At 38.5% G+C, this 12,971-nt stretch overlaps 1 protein-coding gene across 5 annotated transcripts in view; it reads right to left on the minus strand.

Moving 5' to 3' along the window:
- Positions 1–12,971, minus strand: part of NCOA1 (nuclear receptor coactivator 1) — a 304,315-nt gene that overhangs the window by 51,616 nt on the left and 239,728 nt on the right. For 4 of the 5 annotated variants that reach the window (XM_083348417.1, XM_083348415.1, XM_083348414.1 and 1 more), the window contains 2 exons: positions 8,032–8,126; positions 2,770–2,947 (listed from right to left, as the gene is read on the minus strand). In XM_083348417.1, the coding sequence (XP_083204543.1) occupies positions 2,770–2,947; positions 8,032–8,126 (273 nt within the window). The remainder of the gene's footprint in view (positions 1–2,769; positions 2,948–8,031; positions 8,127–12,971) is intronic. The other variant, XM_083348418.1, reaches the window with a different exon arrangement.

Here is a 12,971-nt window from a genome sequence, read left to right on the forward strand (position 1 = left end):
GAGTAATGTTTGTGGCTAAACATTACATGACTAAATCCTTTTATTGACTTGAAAACATATACATGCAAAGGATATATTAGACTCACAGAATGATGGTACTTCTGACATTTTCCGCTATGGTTACCTCTCATAGTTGCATTCAGCATAGCAGTTTCCTTGGCAACCATATTCACAATTTTTTTAAAAAAAAATCCATGTTCAGTGTGAATAAAGAACACCTTGCACAATTTTCTCAGAAACTACTAGAAAGACACAAGTTTTTGTCTATAGAAAACTGGCTGAGCTGTATGTGAGTGCGAGAATATGATTTAATGCTACAGTAACATTTCACAAAACACTGAACTCTATCCATGCATAAGTGTACACTGTAGTAAGCTAAAATCAATTAAGACCTGATTAAGTGAAATATTGATTTAAACCTACCTTATATTAAATTAGCTTAAGTCAATTTTACATTGACTGAAGCAAATTTGATACCAGCCACACTGAAATCAATATTAAAATGGTCTATGCTAGACCATTTTAAAATTGCAGCATAAGTTAAAGGGTGCATCTGATTGTTTACTTAAAATCTAAAGCAAACTTCAGCTATTTGACATTTAGATAGCCAGTATGATGTAGCATTGAAACACCGATAGACCCAGATTCAACTCCCACCTCAGCAATGGAATTTGCCTGGGTGACTGATTTTTTCACCTCTATCTATCTATCTCACTGGGTTTTTGTTGTGAAATAAAATAAATGGAAACCTTATGTAAACTACCTTGGATTCCTGGATAAGAATGGGAAATAAATCTAATAAAGTTTAAAGCTAATAGATGAAGGTAAATAATCTTTAAATCCTGCAGAGCTGTGCCCTTTAATGGAAAAATGGTGCAAGTAAGATCCATCTTGGGCATCCTCTTCCCCAGCAAAATGTACTTGGTATATATGATTGTGCATATGCAGGTAGGACATATTATTAGGTGGTACATGTGAACATGGGCCAAAAAATGTCCATCTCTGACTAAGATCTTATCCAACTATAGGGACATGCAAGGATCCAAGATTACAATCTTCCTTTCACTGTGGAATTCAACCAAAAAAGAAGGGTAGCTATAGAAATAAAAAAGAGAGCAGAACACTAAAACACATTTATAATTTTAAAAGGATTCTTCTTCAAAGGCTATTTCGTCTTACAAAAGACTCAAAGAAGAGCATCTTTCAAATTTTCACTCTTGCACATCCTTGCTTTGTATTAACCCTTTTTGATGACACTTTTCTAGATAGGGGACTCTTGTAGATCTTGAACTTATTGCATTTAGCACTTATTTCAAGTACCATTAAGGTTGCACAGGCATGTCTCTTAAATTTGTGTCAGTGACCATACACATATACATGTATGTTTCATGGATGCACACATACAAGAATATGTGAATGATCAAGTAGGACTGTAGCAAATGAAGGGTTCCAGAGTATAAGAAAGAAATCTGTATTGCTCATTTTCTACCTATATTTTGAACCTTCAGAGAAGAACCTGCAGAGTTCCGAATTTCTATCTCTCTGGCTTTCTATATTCATATAAAATCATTGCTGACCTTCACTTGCTTTCCATAAAGTGCTCAGTGTGTTATTAAAGGTTTCTCTTTTCCTCCATGGAAGTGTAACATGCACCTTTGCAGCTTCAGCAGACTATTGCATTGACCCAATAAGGCAGTTGTAAGAACTATGAGAGTTTACTGAATTAGTGACTTGTCAACTAATAAAGCTTTAGCTAATAGGCCATAAGTTTGATAAACAGAACCTTGCTAAGCAAGAGGGGTTTTATCATCAAGTTGATTAAACAGCAGCAAGCAGTTGACCTTCTATGAACAAAACATTGATTTGTAAGCTGCCAGTAACCTCTCTGACTGAATCAGGCTATGTACTCAATGTGCCACATTAATGATGAGCAGACCAAAGAGCATCTTTGTGCCTCCAGTCACTGTTTTCGTCTGCTGGCTAAGCTGACACTCAGTAAGCTATTCACATTTTTAGCTTTCTAGCCTTCAGACTGGCAAAAAAATGGTTTCTGGTTGAGTAGTCAACTGAAGTTCTTATTGAGAATTACATAATGATGCTTGTGAGTTAGCATATTATTCAAAAATCAGCTTAAGTGCAGAATGAATGATATGCATTTGGAATGGCATGTCACCAGCAAAATTAAATTGGATCTTGTTTGCAAAACAGAGCTGCCTCCTAATCTTCTAACCACCTGCTAGTGCTCCTGAGCGCAGCTTGCATCTACTCAACTCTTGCACATTCTGAGAAACATTCAACATATTAAGCTAAAGCCTTGAAGAAATCAAACACCTAAAAATGTATTGTATGAAGTGGCTTTATAAATCTGATGTGTAAAGAAAAGAATAGCATGGTCATTGTGTACTAGGCCATCTGTTATCACTTCTTTAAGCTAAAAAGCTCAACTTCTTGTTTCCTTCACAAAAATTACCAAAGAATATCAATCAGAACTCTAGATAAAGAAGCAGATTTAGGATACCTGAAATTTTCATCAGTTACATCATGATTTTTAATATATTTGTTATATTCTGGTAAAAATGTTTCTAGGTTAACTATTGTGGTCTTAGAGAACCTTAGTTTTCCCTGCACATTTACTTCATATACTATCTAGAAAAGTTATCCTAGTATCCTGACATGAATTTATATTGAAATTATACGAATGTGTTTCTTTGATTCAGCAGCAATATTGCAAAGAGAATGAGAGAAGGCCAAGAAAGTCATACTGCTCACCTAGTGACTTAGGCAGCAAATTCTTGACAAATTCAGCATGATCTCCCACATGCAAGATACTGTAGACACTGGTGTTCATAAGCTCCTCTTGGTTATAGCCTAAGTAACTGGTCACATTCTCAGACACAAACACAATCCGTCCTTCACGATTCACAACAAAGAAAAAGCCATCCAGTGCCTGCAGGGGCCAAAACAATGACAAAGGGCATTAAGAAAGGTGTTGCTATCTTTACAGGTCTTTAGAACAATGAAGAGCTGACAAATTGGGTTATGGATGATCAGGGCACTATCATGGGAAAAGTATCAGAAATATACAAGTAACAATGATAAATAGGGCAGGAGTCATGCTTAATTCACATAATCAACTTATATAAAAGTTACTGATGTCTAGGCATATGTGGACAAATGCATATTTCTTTAGCCTGATGGGGATTGGTGGGTTTTTTTTTATTTTTGGTGTTTTAATTTTAACTTGGTGTTTTAGAATTCTATTCCAATTGTTTTAACTTGGGCAATCATTTAATCTCTTTTTAATGTTTGTATTTAGTATTTTATTCTGCCCTGTGAACCGCCCTGAGTCCTCAGGGAGAAGGGCGGTATATAAATATTATTAAATTATAAATTATTAAATTAGTCGAACACTGCATGAATAGTAGTAACACACCCACTTCATGTACTAACAGACCATTGTAACAAATGTTTTCAGATGAAAAAGTCTAGATTTTTAGATTATATTACAATCAAATCTGCCAAACTTCATAATTGGCTCTCCCCCTACCACTTTCTTTGTGCTGCTCTTTGCTGCCCAAGGTGACTCTGCCAGAGGATCTTGTCTAACCAGCATGTTTTCCTTCAATGCTTATATAAAGAAAGGAAATAATTGTTAGCATTGATGCTCCAGGATTAGCCACCGGATTGCACAGGTGACAACTCCCACTGGATGATACTTTATCCCATAATTTATCTCATAATTCGACTAACATTTGTCTTCCTATTATCAATCTTTTTGGTAATGACACGGTGGCTCAGTGGGTTAAGACGCTGAGCTTGTCGATCAGAAGGTTGGCAGTTTGGCGGGTCGAATCCTGAGTGCCACGTAGCAGAGCGCCTGTTACTCATCCCAGCTTCTGCCAACCTAGCAGTTCGAAAGCACGTAAAAATGCAAGTAGAAAAATAGGGACCACTACGGTGGGAAGGTAACAGCATTCTGTGTGCCTTTGGCATCTAGTCATGCCGGCCACATGACCAAGGAGACATCGTCGGACAAGCGCTGGCTCTTCAGCTTTGAAACGGAGATGAGCCCCTAGAGTCGGAAATGACTAGCACTCATGTGCGGGGGAACCTTTACCTTCCCTTTATGCACATTTTAGATATCAAGCCAAGGCTTTTCTTCTTTTTGTAGAAGGCCAACTTGAGAGAGAAAATCTGTTCTTCAGATATTTAAAACCAGAAGGATCTTAATGGGACTGGCCTAAAAAAGAGTTCTCCAACCTTTTTGGCTTTGGGGCCTGGTTGTGGGGGAGGGGGGGAGGGAGAGGAGATGGTTCCACGCAAGCAGTGGGAAAACGCACATGCACAGATTCATATGCTCAAGTGACAAGTGTTCTGAACGGCTCAAAGCCCAATAATGGACTGCGGCCCAGGGGCTGCAGACCCCTGGCCTAAAATAGTCTTATGAAGAGATAAAATGCTCAAAGGGCACAGTCCTTGCTGATTAGGAGGGGCACCTTTAAATTCATAAGAATGAAAGAAACAGTGGGATTGCTGCTGAAGTGGGACAAAGTAAACTAGAATCTAGCACAAGGCAGAGCAGATTTCTGATTGCCGTATTTTTTCTAACCAGGATGGAGTGACTTCCCTTTGGTATAGTTGAGGGATGCCCAAGTGCTGCCTGAGTCATACAGGATTGATGATGGCTTGGACTGCCCCTTCATAATTCAAAACAATATGTGCCCAGACCCAACCACAAACTTGGACATTTCTGTCAGCATTTGTTCCCCTTTCTAGTATTGCTTCGCTAGGGAGATATAATTTATCTGGCTCTGCACTCTTTATTTTGTACTGGAAGGTTCCTTCTATATTAGCTTCTGGAAACAGGAAGTAATTTCAAACCAAGCCAATCCACTCTCCACCACCTCTCCACCCCCCCAACAAAATTAGCCCATGGCTTGCAGTTTCACTGAGACACAGTTGTTTGTTGCTAAGCAACAAGAGGCTTCTGCATTACATGCTTTTGAATGGAAAGTGCAGCTCACAGGTTCCTGTCTGAATTAAAATTCTGCCCCCTTTAATTTTCAGCTGTTTTAGCACACTAACAGTCTCATCAAAACAATTAAATGTGATATGATTTTAAAAAGTATTTGGGAAAGAGAAAGGTGCATGAATAAATCATACAGGACACAGCAGGTAAAGGAAAAAAGTGAATAAACAGTTGAAAAACGGTATTGGATGTAAATCCATCTGACACTTATCTAACATGAGACAAATCATAAACAATCTATTTCAAGATATTAGGAATGGCATTAATTTTGTTGTTAAATGTAAAAATTCAAACATGCATGGTACAAGTGATTGGTGAGTAGGGAATGTGGATTACAAGAAATATCAAGGTTAAAGAATCTCTGGTTGATTAAAGAATCATTCCAAGAGATGACGCCCCTTCTTTAATGTGACTTTTTTTTTTCAAACCTGTTAGCCTGAGGGTTTGTTGGTACATTGCATGCACCTCCTAGAAAGTGGCAAGTGGGCAGAATGTGGTCTTACCTTTACCAGGAAATACAGCATTGGTATAACCGTGACTGCTAATTTAGCCTACACATTCTCCATATTGTTAAAAAGCGTGAAAATGTCAAATGAGCAAAGCTATAATGGGCAACAGAGGTCAATTAACCATTCTAGTAATGACCTATTATTTATTTATTAATACCGCCCAATTCAAATGGCATACAGAATTTTGAAACATGAAATATAAAAGTAATAAAATTGTGAAGAGTATGACAGAATGAAAGTAAATAAAGAAAAATAGATACGTTGTGTGTCTAAAAAATCAGGAAACAGTGGAAGGAATATATCTGTTCAGAGTGAACGTGGCTTGAACTTGTGGAGCACAGTTAATGAATACATGCACAGAAGGTAGCTTTATTTATGAATGAAAGGGGTGAAAAGCATATCAGAAAATGTGCACTAATATCTTCTAGGGCACGGGTCCCCAACCTTTTGTATTTGCCCATTACAATAAGGTTAAAGGCTGTGATACAGTACTCAGATATCACTACAGTGATATCTACAGTGATATCATGCTTCTGGATGGCCTCTATTGGCCACAGGATTGGTGTGATATATCCATGCTATCCCTCCTGTATCTGTCAGTTGCTTTTGATATCATCATTCATGTATCCTACAGGGCCAGATCAAGTGGTTGGGAGTGGGAGGCATGCTTTTTCAACAGCTCTCCACCTTCGCTTTTGTGGGCTGATGCTATATGGAGTGGTGGAGGGCTATTTAACATCTACATGAAACAGTTGGGTGAGATCCTCCATTGGCATGAAGTCAAGTATAATCAATGTAAAGATACTGAGTTGTACATCACTGTCCTGGGCCTTCCAAGTAATGCCACGGAAATGTGCTCCCAGTGTTTATAGGCTACACAGTTCTGGATGGGAAAGAACCGGCTTCAACTCAACCCTCAAGACTAAGTGGCTGTGAGTTTTAAGTACTCCTATACGTAGCAATTTGGCAATTTTACACTCCCCCAATCAGATCTGGTAAGCAATACAAGGAGTCCTCCTGGTCCTAAGATTTCTGTTCAAACAGCAGGTACCACCCTTTGCAGAAATATATCTTGTGTGCCAGTTGCACCCTGGTTGTCACCTTTAAAGACCTACATGGTTTTTAATACAAGATTAATTGTGGTACTGCCTATCCTCAACAGTTTCTGTCCATCCAACTAGGTGCTCTTGGTGAAGCAATGTCTCAAAAGTATGCCTTCCCTGCTGTGATACCTGCCTTATAGAACAGCTTCTCTCTAGAAATATGGATGGCGCCAACCTGTTGACTCTCAGAAAAGGTAAAGATATGGCTTTCTCCCTAAAGATTGAGATGGGAGTGACGATAGTAAAATTGAGAAGTACATATATTATAAATTGTTGCTCTCTGGTCTATCATTGAAAAACTCTTGAGTTAGAAAAAATATTTAACTTGGCGATTTAAAGAAAGCTTCAAATAAAAGTGAGTAGGCTAAATTTTTGAACATTGTGTGCTGTTGCTGAATATCATGGAAGTAAAACATTCAAAAGAATAAATGGAAATATTAAAAGTTCAACTGTGAGTGAAGAGTAAAACAAGGATGCTTATGTCCCCTTACGTGTTTAATATTTTTATGGATAAATGATAAGGAATGTTTGTAGATTTTAAAAGTGCATTCTTTGGGGAAGTACTTTTGTATGTAGCCAATTACATGTTGATGGTTGAAAAAAAATGAATCAGACAGATGGTATGATGTAAGAAGGAACATGGATCTGAAAAGTAGCATATCAAAAGGTTGTGTTAGTTAACAAAAATCAAATCAGTAATTGTAAATTATAGCTAAATAAAAATATTAGACAAAATAAATAGATTTGCATAGAATATTTATTGAGGTTAGGAGAACAGATAGAAAAATTTTAAGACATGGAAACGCTGGCAGAAATAGGTAATAGGTATGTTTAGTGGTCTGTTGCAAAGAATGAATGTTAATAAAAAGTACCGAAAATGGTTGTATATAAGAATGTTTTTTGTCCAGGTTGTTATATGGAAATGAGAGTTGGATCTGCCAGAAGAAACATAATTGGTTGCAATGGGAACTGGGTGCTACAGTCATGCAGTGCTACATGAAATAGAGAAGTGAATAACCAATGCAAAAGAAATACTTTTAAGGTAATCATAGGCAGAGAATGAACACGGATCAAAAATCCATTTGTGATCACTAGGTTAAGTGGATGCTGCAATAGTCGTTAAGTGTGAAAAATGGTTATATGTCACTATTTTCAGGGGTTTAGTAACTTCGATCAGCCACTAAATGAATGATTGTAAGTTGAGGACTACCTGTAATCCATTTCCCCAACATCTTTCTTTTAGCCTATTTAGTAATTAGTCCCAACACAAAAATTCCACAATTTCTTATGCAAATACTTACTTTCTACTTTCCAGCAAATTTTAAAGGAAAGCTCTATAAAAATTGCATTAAAAATACTACGTGGAGCAGCTGTTTTCTTAAGCACATACCTCAAGAAGAAGAGGCCCCAGGGATTCCTTTTCAATCACTCCTTGGCTGCTGGATGAGATATCAGACTTCTGGACATCATCATCAGCTGTTTTTTCTACAATGTAGAAAAATACACTTTTTAAACAAAGAGAATTTACTTTCATTTTTGAGTACACCTTAGCCATTCCAGAAAAAGTTTGTAGAGAAAGCATAACAAATGTTTAAATCGTGGTTGCCAATAAGGTCAGAGACTAGAAATATGCCAAGAAAAAAAAAGGGGGAAAGAAACCAGAGGGGCACTGTCTAGGACTAAGGGAAAAACAAGGGCATTCATTTAAAGTCAGAGACAGCCCTTGTTTAAAAAGAGAAACGGAAGATCCTCTTTTCTTTGAATTACTGAAGCAGGGTCAGTAATTAGGAAACTCATAAAAACTGGTCCACAAATAGGGAAGAGCAAGAGCCAGGAAGATCTTGGAACAGCAGTTGGATTGAGGATGCTCTCACAAAGAGCCAACTGTTGAGCAGCATGAAAGTGAATCCAGCATTATTTCATTCCAATGATTTTTGCTCATGCCGAGGATCTGATTGACCATTTAGTAGGAATGGAAACTAATCTCCTCCACAGCATTCCCAGCCTTTTGAGCTGTGCTGAGTTAACATTCCCATTATTCAATAGTCATGTGGCATGGCTGTTGGGAATTATAATCCAACCCATCTGGAGGGGGGTCTCTGGTTGGATAATGTTCTTCTAAAGATAGCTTTCTCCTGCAGTATGTAATTTAGCTCAAAAGCAAGAACTCTCTGCAGGCAAAATCACATGCTGTAGGTTCTTTCTTCTAGTGGCATAGGATCAACTAACTTTCACAGACTAATCTGGGGAAATTATGCAAAGTGAAAAGAATACAGAGCTTCATCTGTAATTATGACATAGAAAGCCATCTGGATTGGGGATGGTTTTCAATGTTCTTCCAATTCTGTGATTCTGAGATCATAAAAACACAACTATCTCAACTTTTGCTTTATTTTAGGGAATGCTGTAGAAGCTGTGGAATAGACATGGGAAATGCAGTTGGGGCCCTGTATAAAACCTGTCCATGAGTCAGGAAAACAGTCTAAAATATTGTTGCACACACTGAACATCTCTGTCGTCATGCCAATTCCACTGAATTACTGTTCAGAGGTATTGCCATGATTTTCTATTCTGATCCTTTAATTGGGATGTGGAATCCTTTTACAAAGTTAACAAAATAGTTTCACACTGTACTTTCAGTTGTCTTATTCAAAACAATCAGCTGGTAGAATGAAACACTACTGCCTTCTCCACTGTGTCTAAATATTATTCCCAACCCACAATTTCAATAATGTAGTGTGGGCATTCAAAGAAGTCTATTTTATGAAGCAAAATTATTAAAAAATCCAAAAACAATGTATTTCCATCCCCCAAACTAAATCTTTATTTAATATATACGGTACTTCCTCACATCAGATTTTGGGACTAAACTTATAATTTAACAAGAAATTTGGGAAATTCCACAATTTGAAGTAACTGTTGGAATTCTAGTCTGGAGATCTGGAAGACCCATGAAGAATATTCTCTTATTTGTATGTCTAGTTTATGTTTATGTTTATTTATGTATGTATTTGCATCTAGGTCGAAAAGAAGGACTAGGGGTGACATGACAGCAATATTTGAGGGGCTGCCACAAAGAAAGGGGGGGGGTGTCAACCTATTATCCAAAGCACCAGAAGGCAAGACAACAAATAATGGATGGAAACTAATCAAGAAGAGAAGCAACTGGAATTTAGGAGAAACTTCCTAACAGTGAGGACAATAAATCAGTGAAATGGCTTGCCTTCAGGGGTTGTGGGTGCTCCATCATTGGAGGCTTTTAAGAAGAGACTGGACAGCCACTTGTCTGTAATGGTATAGGGTCTTCTGCTTGAGCAGGGAGTTGGACTAGAAGACCTCTAAGGTCCCTTCCAACTCTGATGATGATGACTAATGATGATATTATTTCCACAGGGAGGACCTCCTTCCTACTGGAACTTGTTTTCTGAGGCTATAGGCAGTCAATACTTTTTGGATTAATGATGACTATGGTGATGATGGTGATGGTGAAACATGAAATTAAATGCTAATGGTCTCCCCAATAGGGTTGTGATAATAATGTTATTTTATAAACAAAAAAAATAAATCCAATATACTTCCACAAAATGAAAAAGGGGAAGAGAAAATAATTTTAAAGGAAGAGCAGCAAAATGTTGCTTAACTTGGAAGCAATTTTCATCAAATCCAACCTCTTCCAAGGAGCAAGTGTATCAATAGTGTTATCTGTGTATCTGCTGCTTTGCTTAAGAAGGGCAAGATGCAAAATCCAGGAGTCAGCTATAAAAAGAGAGGAACAGAAACTGATGGCACAAGCAGAAACCTGGAGAGGAACGGAATTAGGCCAGCATCAAGAGGCAGAATTCCAGAAGTATGCTTGTGCCTGGCATTTTTTTTTTCCTCCAGGACATTTTGAATTTTTTAAAAGTGATTTATACGGACTAAATAAGTTCTATAGCTATATTATGAGATAGCCAGAAATGTCTCTATTACAAACCTATTTCAGATCACAAAGATAGAATTAGAAGAGTTGGTCTGCCTGCTTATATATGAGCTTTGTTTCCCAGTAGGAAGGTATGGCTGTGAGAGGTGGACCATAAGAAAGGGCAAGTGCTGAAGAATTGATTGATGCTTTTGAAGTGAGGTGCTCGAGAAGACTCTTTGAGAGTCCCTTGGACTGCAAGGAGATAAAAATCAGTCAAATCCTAAAGGAAATCAACCCTGACTGTTCTTTGGAAGGACAGATACTGAAGCTCAAATACTCCAAATGAGAAGAGAGGACTCGTTGGAAAAGACCTGGATGTTGGGAAAGATGGAAGACAAAAGAAGAAGGGGACAGCAGAGGATGAGACAAGACAGCGTTATCGATGCAATGATCTAAGATGGCGGCGCCTGGAATGGCTGCGCTGCATTGGCTCTTGAAAGCAAATAGTTTTGGGAGGGATAGTAAGGGCTATAGGCCACATGATCAGGAATTTTAATGTGTTTGAGCAACATGGTGGAACTAAGGTAACATACGACATACGGACCAACAATCTTTGCTGGCATGGTGAGTTTCTAGTTGTTTTGGAACTGTTGGTGAGACTGTTAAAAGTTGTTGGCGCTGTTTGAATTTGTTCTACCAGCAGCAAGATCTGACTGCTGGCCCAGTGATGGATTGTATTGCAAATCAGGGCTGTTTCCAGAGGAGGCAGAGGAGGAGAGGACCTGGAGCTTATGGAGCAAAGGAACTGGATAAGGCTGTCGGCAGGCCCAGAGGAAGAGAGAGAGGCTTTTGGAGGAGTTGGTGGCGGTGGCAGCATGCTCCAGGGGCGAAAAGAAGCAAGGCCTCTTTAAGGAAAAGGTGGAAGAGTCAGGATCAGAAAAAGGAAAGAAGGCGAGGTTGTCAGAATACAAGCGAATTTGAGGGCTAATCCACATGGAGCCCCATTTCCATCTGTCCTGTGTGCCATCGTTCACTCCCTAGAGACTAAAATGGACAATGTGAAATTTGAGCGAGCCACGAACAAGAAGTATATATCGGAGGTGGTGACCCTTTGAGAGCTGTATGCAACGAAATTTCATTTTGATGTATGCCGATTTGTGTACATTCAAAGTGACAATAAAGTTATCATTATCATTATGAACATGAATTTGGGTAAACTCTGGGTGACAAGGGAGGACAGGGGAGCCTGGCATGCTACGGTCCATGCGATTGCAAAGAGTCAGACATGACTTAACAACTGAACAACAAAAATATGTGTTGTACAATAAATTTAGACTACAGAACTCTCCATTCTGTCCTTAATAGTTCCTTTTATTAATCTGGGGATCCAAAATTTAACCAGGTTTTTATATTTCCAAGCTACAGCTTTTCCATAATGCAAATAATAATGCAGGGGAGTTCCGGATTAAGGCGCAAACATTTCCCAACCTTCTCTTCTAAAAGACCTCCTTCATTTCACATAGACCTGGGGTCCCCAACCCCTGGTCTGCCCCCAGCATGCCAGAAACCGGGCTGCGCAAACAAGCAAAGCCCCATCTGCAGGATGCAGGCAGCAGGTGAAACCACGCCCCCTCCGGTATGCGGAAAAAACCTCTCTCCACGGAAGTGGTCCCTGGTGCCCAAAAGGTTGGGGGGCCTCTGACATAGACCAACCAACTATTCAACCTCATTTTATTCAACTTTTCAGGCTGCATGAATCAAACTATGTATACTAAAGTTTGCAAAGCAGTAAACTTTCAGGAAAATAAGAAGTTTATTATACGCAAAAAAGTAGTGAACCAACATTGTATAACATTACTACATCTTGTCATGAAAAACTAGTATTGTGCCTCTAAAAATCTGAAATCTCTAAAACGTGGAAATGTTATCTGATTACTCCTTGTATCTGACAATAATCATCCAAAAAATATTTCAGTGTCCAATTATCCCTTCTCTCCTTCCATAAACTGCACCTAACTCTCTTGGCTTAAAAATATTCGCACGTTTAGCATCTGTGCCATCTCTCATAATTGTGGGTGGGTGTGGACAGGAAAGACATAGAGAAGTTGTAGATAGCAATCTATGCAATTGAAGACAGGCAGAAGACATTCAAGTGATTACACACAACAAAGTCAGGATTAACAAGAGGGCAGAAATCAGGAGAGCGTTCATTAAGTAAAACAAAGACATAATACTAGTAAAAGGTTGGAAGTCAGGAAAGTTGAGTGTCAGCAGATTGGAAAAAGAATAAGAAGTCATGCAAAGATGTTGCTTCTGCACTGATCCATAGCAAATGGAACTTTTAAATAAACCATCTAGAAATACATCCACACCCAGTCTAAAAAACTCTTTATTACTTAGTCTACATTTCTGTCAAGCACTAATTCTTG

The sequence above is a fragment of the Vipera ursinii genome (genome assembly GCF_947247035.1).
Source record: "Vipera ursinii genome assembly, chromosome: 1".
Taxonomy (NCBI): Eukaryota; Metazoa; Chordata; class Lepidosauria; order Squamata; family Viperidae; genus Vipera; species Vipera ursinii.